The 12132-nt window shown below is 50.6% G+C and overlaps 5 protein-coding genes across 5 annotated transcripts, besides 2 other annotated features; 4 read left to right on the top strand and 1 right to left on the bottom strand.

The window, feature by feature from the left end:
• Positions 1-274: 274 nt before the first annotated feature.
• Positions 275-2658, top strand: NFIA_105120 (uncharacterized protein; the record flags this gene model as incomplete). Its single annotated transcript, XM_001266920.1, has 3 exons — positions 275-479; positions 669-2117; positions 2183-2658. 3 exons carry the CDS (start codon positions 275-277, stop codon positions 2656-2658), a joined length of 2130 nt encoding a protein of 709 aa, XP_001266921.1.
• A 491-nt stretch (positions 2659-3149) lies between these two features.
• On the bottom strand, positions 3150-4873 carry NFIA_105110 (kynurenine--oxoglutarate transaminase; the record flags this gene model as incomplete). The annotated part of the gene is made up of 8 exons (XM_001266919.1): positions 3150-3440; positions 3494-3981; positions 4026-4186; positions 4237-4309; positions 4361-4466; positions 4525-4609; positions 4670-4738; positions 4800-4873. The coding sequence occupies 8 exons, from the start codon at positions 4871-4873 to the stop codon at positions 3150-3152; spliced, it is 1347 nt and encodes a 448-aa protein (XP_001266920.1).
• Positions 4874-5529: 656 nt separating this feature from the next.
• Positions 5530-7149, top strand: NFIA_105100 (ssDNA-dependent ATPase MGS1; the record flags this gene model as incomplete). Its single annotated transcript, XM_001266918.1, has 1 exon — positions 5530-7149. One exon carries the CDS (start codon positions 5530-5532, stop codon positions 7147-7149), a length of 1620 nt encoding a protein of 539 aa, XP_001266919.1.
• A 398-nt stretch (positions 7150-7547) lies between these two features.
• Positions 7548-7578: a microsatellite.
• A 648-nt stretch (positions 7579-8226) lies between these two features.
• On the top strand, positions 8227-10109 carry NFIA_105090 (uncharacterized protein; the record flags this gene model as incomplete). Its single annotated transcript, XM_001266917.1, has 2 exons — positions 8227-8554; positions 8614-10109. 2 exons carry the CDS (start codon positions 8227-8229, stop codon positions 10107-10109), a joined length of 1824 nt encoding a protein of 607 aa, XP_001266918.1.
• A 649-nt stretch (positions 10110-10758) lies between these two features.
• Positions 10759-11680, top strand: cdc31 (putative cell division control protein Cdc31; the record flags this gene model as incomplete). Its single annotated transcript, XM_001266916.1, has 2 exons — positions 10759-11043; positions 11189-11680. 2 exons carry the CDS (start codon positions 10759-10761, stop codon positions 11678-11680), a joined length of 777 nt encoding a protein of 258 aa, XP_001266917.1.
• Positions 11070-11098: a microsatellite.
• Positions 11681-12132: the final 452 nt, after the last annotated feature.

The following is a 12132-nucleotide window of genomic DNA, read 5'->3' as shown; positions in this document are numbered from 1 at the left end:
AATCCACTCTACAAGGAGAAAGGATTCATAGATTTTTTGTTGAGATACCAGAGGTCGACGCGCTGTCAAGACTGAGAGATATATCAATATCCCACCAGAGTTACCCTGAATTTTAGCAGCGCTGAGTAAAAGCAGGTAACACGCCATGATATCGCGTCCTGAGGGAGCTCTGAGTCCCCCAGGAGCCTCCGGAAATAGGATGGCAGCCGAGGACATAGAGGGCTGGGTTTTCGAGGCAACAGAGTGTTCGCCCACGATGATGGAGAGGGTCTCAATGACTAACGTCCCTAGAAGCCTCTATGATCCACTGAACCTGAGCAGCCTGGAACTGAGTGTCAAACACCCAGCAAACTACATGCTGATGGACCACTCCACCTGTCTCATTGGCAATAGCTTGGAGAGTGACAAAGAGAGAAACTCACCCACCTCCCCAATGAAGATGAGTAAAAGTCATTCTCCAACTGAGGGTAGTGACGTGGGTAAGTGGGCTAGCATTCACTTTCTTTACACCTAATTCTCCAGATGTCCCTCAACCGCAGGTAAACGCGTCGCTAACTAATGCAAAGAAGTGGAAGAAAGGCAGAATATCAGCCCAGAGCAGCTCATTACTCGCTTATCTGCAATTAACTTGATACGCGCAAGAACCATCACTCGCTTGTCTCCAACAGAGTCCCTCTCCTCTGGGGACACCTTCAGCCCATTCAGCGACCGTTTTCACTCGTCCAGCGCGCATTCTGCAGAGTCAAATCCCAGCTCAGTTGTCATCATGCAGCCAGTACCAACGTCGCGAAAGAGAAAGAAGAAGACCAGGAACAGAACTAGGGGCGGGAACAACCAAGATTCTGTGGGCGAAGGCCCCTCTGGGAATAGAAACGAGACACACATGCGCCAGACACCTCATGTCAGACCCAATGTGGACTCGTACATTCAAGCCCAGGGAGAGAAGGACCACCAGCAGATGAGATCGCCAGAACCGCCGCCCGACGCTGCTATGTCTCAGAGTAATTGGACTTCTGCAGACTGCGCTCCATCCCAAAGTGAATTTCAACAAGGACACGCAGACCTGCAGCCAGGCCCCAGCACTGTTGAAAAGCCTTCAAGTCTCATGCTTAACCTGGGAGGAAATTCTGGTAGCAGTGTTACTTCACTGCATGACAAAGTGATCTCTGCTGGAGAAGCTTCTCCTGTGCCATCCTCCTCTCAACATCCTGGTGCCAATGAAGACAGTCGCAGAGCCGCGAATTCAGCAAAGAAAATGCTGCCTCCCATAGAAGAAGCCGGCGAAGCTACACAAGATTCCTTGAGCACTGATGCGTCTACTTCCATAATGGGAAGCGAAAGCCTATCAGCCAGAACGCAGATTCGAGACGCCTCTCCATCTAAGGCTGTAAGCACGATATTGACGGCTGACGAAAATGTCCCGAGCAAGCCAGAGTCAGAGAAGGACTCTTCAAGCGTTACTAACCTTGACATTGAGCAGAGCTCGCAGCAGACCCCTTACTTTAAAGACCACGGATCACCTCATTTCAGCAACAGTCACTCTCATCCGTCGTCCCTGGCAGCCAGTGACATTTCAACGCTCTCCACACCCAAGGCTCACGGAAACGTCTCCAGTCAGAGACTGGAAGCTTTCTTTTGGCAACTCGATAGCCATGGATTTCCGTGCGCAAAACACAGCTGCGACAAGCGATGCAATCTCTGGGACGGAAGGACTGTCATCTGCCCTAAGTGTGGGCCATTCTCCGAAGTTCGTTATTGCTGTAAAGAACATCTTCTCCAGGATATCAGATGGCACTGGATCTACTGCGGACAAATGACCTTCACACAGCCCTGTCGCGAGAACTCAGTTCCTCGAGACGTGCGAGATGGCCCACCACTGGTGCCCTGCCTTCATCCCTATGATACCCCAGAGCGTCATCGCCAGGCCGTGTACTTCAACGTCAATATTCGTGAAGGAGATTATTTTGTCTTCTCAGACTATGCAGATTGGGCGCAAGCAGGATTTCCCGAAAACAATCTCGAGATGCGGTGTTCCCATCGGGTCCTCTACACAATCAAGTTCGGGGATCGGGAGAAGAAGGATAGATTCCGACGCATCCTCGCAGCATGTCTTTTCAGTAAGTCATGATCATCAACCAAGCGCGCCACTGGGATTGCCTGCTAATCACAAGCTTCATCACAGTGACTATCGAAGTCCACGAACTGGTTGATTACATGTACCGACTAATTAGGGACGATCTGCGGTCTCAGGAGATATGGTCCCCCGAGGTCGAAAACATGCTCAAGTATCAGATCCACTCTGAATTCGCAATCAACATACTGCCAGATATCACCGGAGAGAGACACGCTTGCGAGACCGACTGGACCGGTAGAAATCGTCGCCACTGCCCGGATGCCGTCTGCCGCGGTGAATATCGTCGTCTTCTCGGTTCGGTTGGAGGAAATGGTCATCGCCAGACTGTCGATCATTTAGAAGAATCTTTTTGGATCTTGCGGGCTGCAAGAACGACTCATCCTGATGTGACGGACGTGCATGCGCGCATGAGAGGGGAGGGCTTCGAGGGCGTGGCGGAGGAAGATAGAAGGATCTTTCAGCGCGGAGAAGGATGGGACGGTGCTGGAACTGGACCTATGGAAATCGAAGGCATCAATGCTTGAAGGTCTCTCTGACGACTAAAGACTGTCGTGATTTGTTCTTGGAGATTTTCCTCTTGAAGATACTCGCTCCAGGGGTTGGTTATGTTGGCTTGTGACAGTACATAGGAATCTGGATGTAAGAGTAAATAGTCATCTCTGCTCAGCTCCTTCCATTAATGAGCATAATGAATCCTCCGCCTATTGACTCTCTTCCCAGCCGAAAGCCTCGGAGCGGTCTGCAGAAATGATATGCAATGATGATGCCAATATGTTCTTCAAGGTTAGATTGACATGTCCTGAAGCAAGAACAACAAGACGCTGAGATATTTGAAATATAAAAGACAGAACGAAAACCCGCTAATCTAGATTTTCAAGTCCTCCGTGGCCTGCCCGAAAGCTTCATTGCAGCTCCTATAAACGCGACGCAAGTCCTGAGCACACAAAGCCCGGGGAATGTCCATCCGTCGTTCGCAGCACATTTCACCGAAGAACCCACCGAATTTTGAGCGTTCTTACTTTGAGATGTATTTCTTCAGACCGCGGAGCCGCTCCTTCGCTGTCTCTAAGACATCATCGTTTTTGCAGACGGCGAAGCGAAGGTAGTCTTCGGCGATGTGGGCATTCGTATCGGTGTAGAATTCCGTCGGGGGGATGGCTGCCACCCCGACTTCGTGGATCAGGAACCAACAAAGTTTGAAATCACGAGGGCGGCTGGCGACATGGGGAGGGAATGGGTAATCTTCCGGGAGTTTGACGGAAGACATGTTTGCAAGGACGAAGTAGCCACCCTCAGGATCAGAGTACTAGTAGTCAATCAGTAACGGTAGCTCTCTTGGACCATCTGCGATAGACTCACGGGAATGTTGAGCTCATCAAAGATTTCGCAGAAGCGTTCCATCTTCTGCTTCATTTCCCTCCGGCTCTGGTCCCAGAATCCGACCTTGTCCGCCTGCTCGAAAGCCACTGCGGCGGCTTCCTGAAGGGGAGATACACTGCTGTAGCAAATACGCGTGTGTGCAGCGGCGACATACTTGATGAGATGCTCCGGTCCGATGAGGTATCCAACACGCCAGCCAGTAGCGTAGAAGGCCTTGCCGGCGGAGCCAACCGTGAGAGTACGCTCCCAGAGCTCCGGGGACAAGGTAGCAATTCTAGTAAAAGGGACGTAGTAGAGGCGATCATACACCTCGTCGGAGAGGATAATAAGATTGTGCTTCACACATAGCTGACCAATGCGTTCGAGTTCGTCTCGCGAGAAGACTTTTCCGACAGGGTTGTGTCTGATGCGGTTGTCAGCTTCATACGAATGTAATTGATCTGGCTCACTCACGGCGAGTTTAAGACCTACAGAGCGAGTTAGCTATTGTCTCAATAAGGAAGAAGGATACTCCTTACAATCATCTTTGTCTTCGGATTGATCGTCCTCTCCAGTTCCTCGAAGTCTATAGTCCATTCAGACGCAGGCGAAGTCCTTGTCGCACCGTCCTTGGGAGGATGAAGGGGGACGTATCGAATTGTACCGCCAGGCATCTCGATGTTGCTGATGTATCTATACAGCGCGTTAGAGAGATTCGGAGGCACAGGGTCAAGGTGCCCTACTGGTCAAAGAAGGGCTCGAAGATGATGACCTCGTCTCCGGGTTCAATGAATCCCATGAAAGCACTCAACATTCCTAGTCCACTGTCAGCAAGCACATCCAAACGGATGTCTTATTGCGCCCAACCTTCGTTTGCGCCGGTGGTGATGGAAACTTCCGTATCCGGGTTTATGGTTCGTCCGAAGGAGGAAGAGTATGCGTCGGCAATGGCCTTCTTAAGTCGGGGACGGCCCTGTATCGCATTATAAGCCGAAAGCCAATTGCCAGTTCGCTGAATCGCAGTGCTGTACCTTCGTGGGCGAATACTGGTTGCACTCGACCCGGTCGAGAGCTTCCTTGGCCGCATCAAGAGCGAATTGAGGAGGGTTGTAGCCGCTGTTATATAAATTTTTATCAGTTTTTCGTCCCTACTCTTCCGAATGAAGTGTCACTCACAAGAAGCCTTGACCCATGTTCACAATCGGCTGGACCGGCGAAGCGGCAGCGGCTTCGTTGACAATTGACCTGTTGCACCATTAGGATATAGTTCCATTCTGGTCCGAAGTGCTGCAAAAGGTATACGCACCAGACATCCTGTCTCTGGCCCGCAACTCTCTTCGCTGGACGAAACGGATCTGGTCTCGCTGCTGTCGCCGACATCGCTCTCACTGTTCGGCTATGAAGGCGGGGAGGTACAGCTTTGAATGCGGATACTGATGATGACGATGCGCCTCTGAAACTGTGAAGGACTGCTAACGAGGCAGAACTACGAGAAGAAAGGAACATATGGACAAGGAGGAGATTATGAGTGCAAGCCTACAAATAAATAAGAACAGTGGGTTCCTGGTCAATGGGGGGCAGTATGGGGCATTTCTGACTACATCCATGGGCGGTAATTGCCGATTTAGCACAATTGCGTGCTCCGCCTTCAATCGGAGGTTACATTCTTTAAGGGCATTGTGCCACAAGACTAAAGTATCATTATCCGTAGATGATGTTCTGGGTAGGATTGACGGAGGCTTTTACTGGCTGCTTACAATTTCTGCTGTGCTTCATTTCTCTTCAGTGTTGCTCTTCTATATCCTCAAAGAAGCAACATTGTCAGGGACTAAGGCTGTAAATGTGCGTCATTTCAAGAAGCCCGGATTACTAAACACAGTCCGGCGTAGGTGTCCAGACGCGTTCACGCGTCAAAAGCTCAATGATTATTTGAAGCCAGGATACAGTGATTTTCATTCACTCTTCATGGTACTTCCATGAAATTTGTCTGATTGATCACCAGTTCAAAAGTAGTCATCGCTTATGGGCCAGTCATCATGGTTTCCTGTCCCATTTGCGGGAATCCCGTTCCGTCCCTAAAGATCAACGACCATATCGACTCCAATTGTGAGAACTTCATTGAGGAGCCGACATCGAGCACGGGGGAGCCAGGGTCTTCTCAGAAGACTCCGGTACCCAGCTTCTTTCAGCCGACCTCTGTCCGAAAGGCCGCCTCCCAAAGCATACTGCAAAATGATTCCCCGTCCGCACCCTCTCCGCTACGACCCGCCAATGGGAAACGAACGATTACACATGAGAAGGAGTCTGCCTTGAATGGGAACAAGCCGGATCAAGATGAAATGCAAAGAGAGCCTCATCCGAAAAAGCCGAAGGTGAACGCACTTCAGAAAGCAGCACCGCTGGCCGAGCGCATGCGGCCCCGGACCCTCGATGAAGTCTGTGGCCAGGAGCTTGTCGGGCCAAATGGCGTACTCCGCGGACTAATTGAACAGGACCGTGTCCCGAGTATGATACTCTGGGGGCATGCGGGAACGGGTAAAACAACCATTGCAAGGGTCATCGCGTCGATGGTAGGAAGCAGATTTGTGGAAATCAACAGTACCAGCACCGGGGTCGCGGAATGCAAAAAGATATTCGCTGAAGCCAGAAGCGAGCTCGGTCTGACTGGGAGGAAGACGATAGTGTTCTGCGATGAGATTCATCGCTTCTCGAAGTCACAGCAGGATGTGTTCTTAGGCCCTGTAGAAAGTGGGCAAATCACACTCATTGGCGCCACGACCGAGAATCCGTCTTTCAAAGTCCAGAATGCTCTCCTTTCCAGATGCAGGACCTTCACCTTGTCAAAACTGAGCGATGAGGACGTCAGATCTATCCTTGACCGAGCTTTGAGAGTTGAGGGTCCCAACTATTCACCGTCCTCAATCGTAGATGATGAGTTGATTGAATACCTTGCTCGCTTTTCTGATGGAGACGCTCGAACATCTCTCAACCTTTTGGAGCTGGCTATGGACTTGTCGAAACGTCCCAGAATGACCAAAGAAGAATTGAAGCGATCGCTTACCAAGACTTTGGTGTACGACCGCGCAGGGGATCAACATTATGACACAATCTCGGCCTTCCACAAATCGATCAGGGGCAGTGACCCAGATGCTGCTCTATACTACCTCGCACGCATGCTGCAGTCTGGCGAAGACCCTTTGTATATCGCGCGTCGTCTAGTTGTTGTGGCTTCAGAAGATATCGGCTTGGCAGACAACAGTATGCTGCCACTTGCCATTGCTACTCACTCGGCTGTCGAAAAGATCGGGCTTCCAGAAGCACGCATCAACCTCGCACACGCTACAGTAGCCATGGCGCTCTCTAAAAAGAGTACTCGAGTGTATCGCGGCTTGAACAATACTTTTGCAGCGTTGGGGGAGCCGGGGGTTGCGGGCTTGCCAGTACCAATCCATCTGAGGAACGCCCCCACTCGACTCATGAAGGAGTTGGGGTATGGAAAAGAGTACAAGTACAACCCGAATTACCTCGATGGTCAGGTAGTGCAAGATTACCTTCCAGAGAAACTACTTGGCCGGAAATTTCTTGAAGACCGAGATCTGGGCACTAAGATTGACCCTGATCTTATAGCTCAGGATGAACAGCACCTGGAGCCTTGAAGTGATTACATCGCTTCCATTATGAATCAAGCAGCGAATTTAATCCAGGAGCAGTTCCTCTTCAATCGCAACCTAGGGACAGCTAATGGGCGAATTTCCGACTTCAATTCCTGGCAGGGTCAACTACTCTCCCCAACGGATATTGAGTTGGTTTAAACATCGCCATTCTTCCCATTCTTCCCATGAAGAACTGATGATGCTATCGGTAAGTAATCAACGACGGGAAGGTCAGAAGATCTACGGTTTTCTGGTCGAGAAGTGCTTTCTGCCTTAGGCTGCAAGCCCAGTTGTGTCCAGTCAACTTCAGCGCAGACACTGCCAGGAATTGGTCTTATTTGGCTTTGATGTTCAACCAGAGAACAGTCGCTGTTCTGCTCATGTACTGAGCACTCAGCCTTGTCCGTCTTGCTTGCTGTCGGTCTTGCTTGCAGACTGCTGAAGGATGGTGGTTGCTTGGTGGAAGGTTTGTTGTCGTCATGCTGGCCTTGCCCTAACTTTGGGTCTACTGTGACTCCTACCTTCTCGTCATACTTCGACGACAACACACCTCGACCTCTTCAGACAGTGTCTCCTGAACTCATCATCCACCATCTCACTTCTTACGTCCTTCGTTACTTATCGATCCTCTTTGAGACCGCCTTGAATCTACCTATACACTATCTTTTCGACTTCGATCGTCTTTACTACGCACGTAAAGTAATAGAATCCGATGCTATGTCATATATTCCAACCTCGGATCTTCCCTTCGTTCCCTCGCAGTTTGAATCGTTTCAAACACCTGTTGACCCTCGACATCAGAGCATAGAACTTCCAAATGGAGGTGTAAGCTATCCCTGTTCCAGGCTTGAGGATGTTTCATTTCGACTTCTCGCTGCTCAGATATCTGAATCTTTTCAGTCAGTATTTACTAACTCACCCCAGTCCACTATGGAGAGTCTTGCGTCATCGTCACACGAAGTTATGATCCAGCACCAAGCGACATACGATACCCCATCATCTCACAGCTTCAATTTACAACAAGTACAGTCACTACAGCATGTACATCATAATCTTGTACAGCATTCTCCTGCTGCTGAAATGGGCTCTCCGTTCGCGCGCGGCCCTACCACTGAACTCATGGTAAACCACCACACTTTCACAAACGGCATGGTAAACCTCACCAATGCCCATCCAGTGGACTTCTCCCAAGGCTTCAACTGTTTTCCTTCTCCCGGGCCCGTCATCGCTCCAGTGTCAGTCCCTTATGGTACACCGATTCATACGCCAAATCCATCGGCATCGAATATGAATTTGGAACATCAGTTATCCGCCTGGCCGTACGATACCCTTGGAATTCGCACAGTGTCACCAGTTAAGCATTATGTATACGACTTCGCATCATCGGCCGATCGGATTCCTTCCGAGTGTAAGTGACTCTTGCGCACGTTATTTGTATATATATAACTGAACTAGTCACATCTCAAGGCTCCATGAACCTCACGGGGGTCCACTGTCCTCCTCCAGCCGGGTCACTCCAGCAGGATCGATCTCCTGGCAATGTCTCCGGGTTTACATTTGTGATGGAGGACGGAATAAGGCCACCTCGTCATCGCGAATCGCGAGTCCAGACCAAAGAGGAATCAGACGAGAGAAGAGAGAAAAATAAGAAGCTCAAGGAAATGGGAGGCGTTTGCCTCTGGTGTTACCGCATGAAGAAAACCTGCGAAGCGCAACTTCCTTGTCCTCGTTGCCAAGACAGCAAATCCATTTGCATCAGAAGACCTGCAGAGCTGTCCTTGCTTCCCTGTCAGGACATGAACCAAGACAGTACTTCGTTCCAAACGACGAAACCTGAAGATATCTTTTCTTCTCTACAAAAGATATCTCAATGTGCGTCTTCCCAGGCTGTTGTCAGCTTCTGCCAATGCAACGGCGAAGTGATAGATTACTGGGTTATGCATGCGGCTGGCCTCGGTGCTACAAATATGAACACTTCCAGCGGTTTGAGCCAACAGCTAATTCTTAAGCTCCTGAAGTGCGTTCAATCTGGAGAGATGGATAAATTTGAGACGCAATTCCCTGGCAGCTCTCTTGTGCAGACTGCTGTGACCATGCACAAGCTGCTCTCGGCGATTCTATGCCTTTCCAAGACGCAGGTATACGTGCGAGCGACTAATGTAGAACAAACAAGGATCGTGATGTTCTGCATGCTGGCTCTCTGCCTACGAGGTCTCTGCGAATTGTCAGACGAGTTGGGTTCCGAAGCCTACAGCTTAATCAAACAAAAATCAGACTACGACGGTGAGCCTGCTGGCTTGAAGAATGACTGCAGCGGTGCAAGCTGCGTCAACCCAGTTTGGGTCGCTGTCGGTCTCTACCACCGAGTCCTGGAAGCCCTTTCCAGCTTCGAACTGCCACAGCCAATGGCTGGCATATTTGCTAAGGTTAAAATTCGCTCAAACATGGTACTCTCCAACATCTATTGTGTGAAGGCGAAGATCCCGCACGTATTCGGGTCGAAGCTGGAGAAAGGAAAACTGGAGGCCGAGAAGAAGGTGACCTTTGAGCAACATATCCCGCCAGTCTCCTGCCGTCAATACTTCAACCTCGCGATCTGTTCAGGCCCTTTTGATCACAATCTGCCATCCACAGCCATTCACAGACAAACCTATCAGTCCTCGGATGTCTCATACGATGCTGAGTTTCTTCTTAACGAGAGTTTCGAGCATCCAACTCGTGCCGCACCTTTACTCGAAAGCCAGCCTCAAGATCTCTCGCAGATGATGGACGGTGCGGACGACTGGGAGAATTTGGAAGCAGAGTTATCCCAGATTTATCCCTTCGACGAAGGCCCCACCGACTTTGAGGCATTTGGAAGAAACACGCTAATGGGCGACTGGTCTATGTCTTCGCCAACCGACTCCTGGGGTGGGACGAGCTTAGTTAATTCTGCTCAATCCAGCATGGTTGGAAGCTATTAGCTGCCATCTGCTCAAGTTTTCGCTCCAGTATCACCATTTTGCTGCCAGAATTCGCCAACACAGGACAACCCAGCAGGAATATCGACACCGAAATCTCGAACAAATGTATTTTGGCTCTGCTCTATGGATTTCTTGCGGGAAAGCCAGTTGGCTATTGTGTTATGAGTTCTACAATTTTTTTGCAACGAAGTTGGCTACCTGAAACAAAGACCTGGATGGATCTTGCTACATGTGATATAACCTTGCTACACGATACCAGAGGACAAAGAAAGTTTTAAACCCTATACCATTGAATCTAAGTGATTGCGATTCTCTGTTGCTAGTAGTAATATAAATTAGAATAATTTCCAACTGAGGTGCAATGACTATCTTGATAGCTGACATTCTGTTGTATGATCGCCCAAGGAACAACAAGAAGCTTTGTCCACCGCTTCGCGTCTGTCCGCTGCGACTGCTTCCAGCGCGTTTCTCCGCAGACAAAGACGAAACAAATCCCCACAATTAGAACACCACAGCATTGTCCGATTCCCATAGCCTCGAAAATTGCTATCCAATATCTTCCTAGTCAACTCTCGTCTCTACCAGCACAAGAATACGTCTCTACCGACCCGTGTCCTGGCGACACGCTTTCGGGGACCGTTTACCCATCATGGCCTCATCAGCCCACCAGCCGTTCGGCTCGCGCTCATACGGAGGCGGCAAATTACCCGATCGATCCGTGAACGCAAATGCGATCCCCTTCAGCGCGTCGTCCTTCTCTCGGCATCGCGGCCTGGGAGCGACAGGGCCCGGCGAATTTGGCGCAGAGGGCGCGAAATCAACACAGCAGGCCCCGCCTCAGCCTCCCGTGCATTCGCAGACACACGGGCCCTCGCAGGACTCGAATCCGTTGAATCGGCTGACGGAGGAGCAGAGGGAGGAGATTAACGAAGCTGTAAGCGATTTGATACTTCGTTCAGGCCTGTGCCTGTGCCTGTGCCTGTGCCTGTTTACCGCGACGGTGTTCCGGACGAACCAAGGCAATATGGGTATGGGAATGTTTTTTTCTTGGATTTAGCTAATGTGATATGGCTGTGTAGTTTACGCTCTTCGATCTCGACCGAGACCGACATCTAGATTATCATGAACTCCGCGTCGCGTTCCGCGCCCTCGGCTTCACGCTTTCGAAACAAGAACTCATTTCCCTCCTCACGACCTACGGCGTCCCCCGGCCCCAAGTACAACAGCAATCGGCGTCTCAGGCAGCGCAGCATCAGGCGCAGTCGAAGACGACGCCGGCCACCAACCCCCAGCATCCTTCCAACCTCCTCATGCCGCTGTCGGCCTTTCAGGCCGTGACGGCCGTTAAGATTCTGGAGCGGGATCCGCGGGACGAGATCCTCCGGGCGTTTGAGCTGTTTGACGAGGGCGGGAAGGGGTACATTGATCTTGAGGATTTGCGGCGGGTTGCGAGGGAATTGGGGGAGACGGGGTTGGAGGAGGAGGAGCTACGGGCGATGATCGAGGAGTTTGATTTGGAAGGTGTCGGTGGTGTTACGAGGGATGCGTTTGTGAGTATCTGCTGGCAGTGATGATTGTGTTGCTATCTGCTTGTATATGCTTCTTCTGTCATGCGTGCCTGGTTCTTTTTGAGTAATGAAACATTTTCCTGTCATCCGTGCTCTCGTTACCAGATACAGCCCGGTTCTTCAAGGAGACAATCGATGGGCGTGTCAATTCTTGAATTTAACCGGATCCAACGAGGTCTCTCCGGAATTATTAGACAAGAGGTTTACACCAACGCCACACTCGACTAGTCGGGCCACTGTATGCAATGCCCCATATCCCGCAGCGATTGCGCGCCTCAAGGGCGGCCGCGGGCCAGAAGTAGCTTCATGTCAGATGTACTCGTCCCTCGCTGCCAAGTGCAAAGGGGCCGCTTTGTTAAACAAGCTTCGATATTAGGGGCTGGCCGCCGGTTCCAACGCATTGAACGACGCAAATGATTTCTCGGGTCAATCAGCCCGAATCACGGCTTGATCCA

The sequence above is a fragment of the Aspergillus fischeri genome, genomic scaffold (genome assembly GCF_000149645.3).
Source record: "Aspergillus fischeri NRRL 181 1099437636245 genomic scaffold, whole genome shotgun sequence".
Taxonomy (NCBI): Eukaryota; Fungi; Ascomycota; class Eurotiomycetes; order Eurotiales; family Aspergillaceae; genus Aspergillus; species Aspergillus fischeri.
The sequence above is the reverse complement of the archived record's forward strand: the minus strand, read 5'-3'. Positions and strand labels throughout refer to the sequence as shown.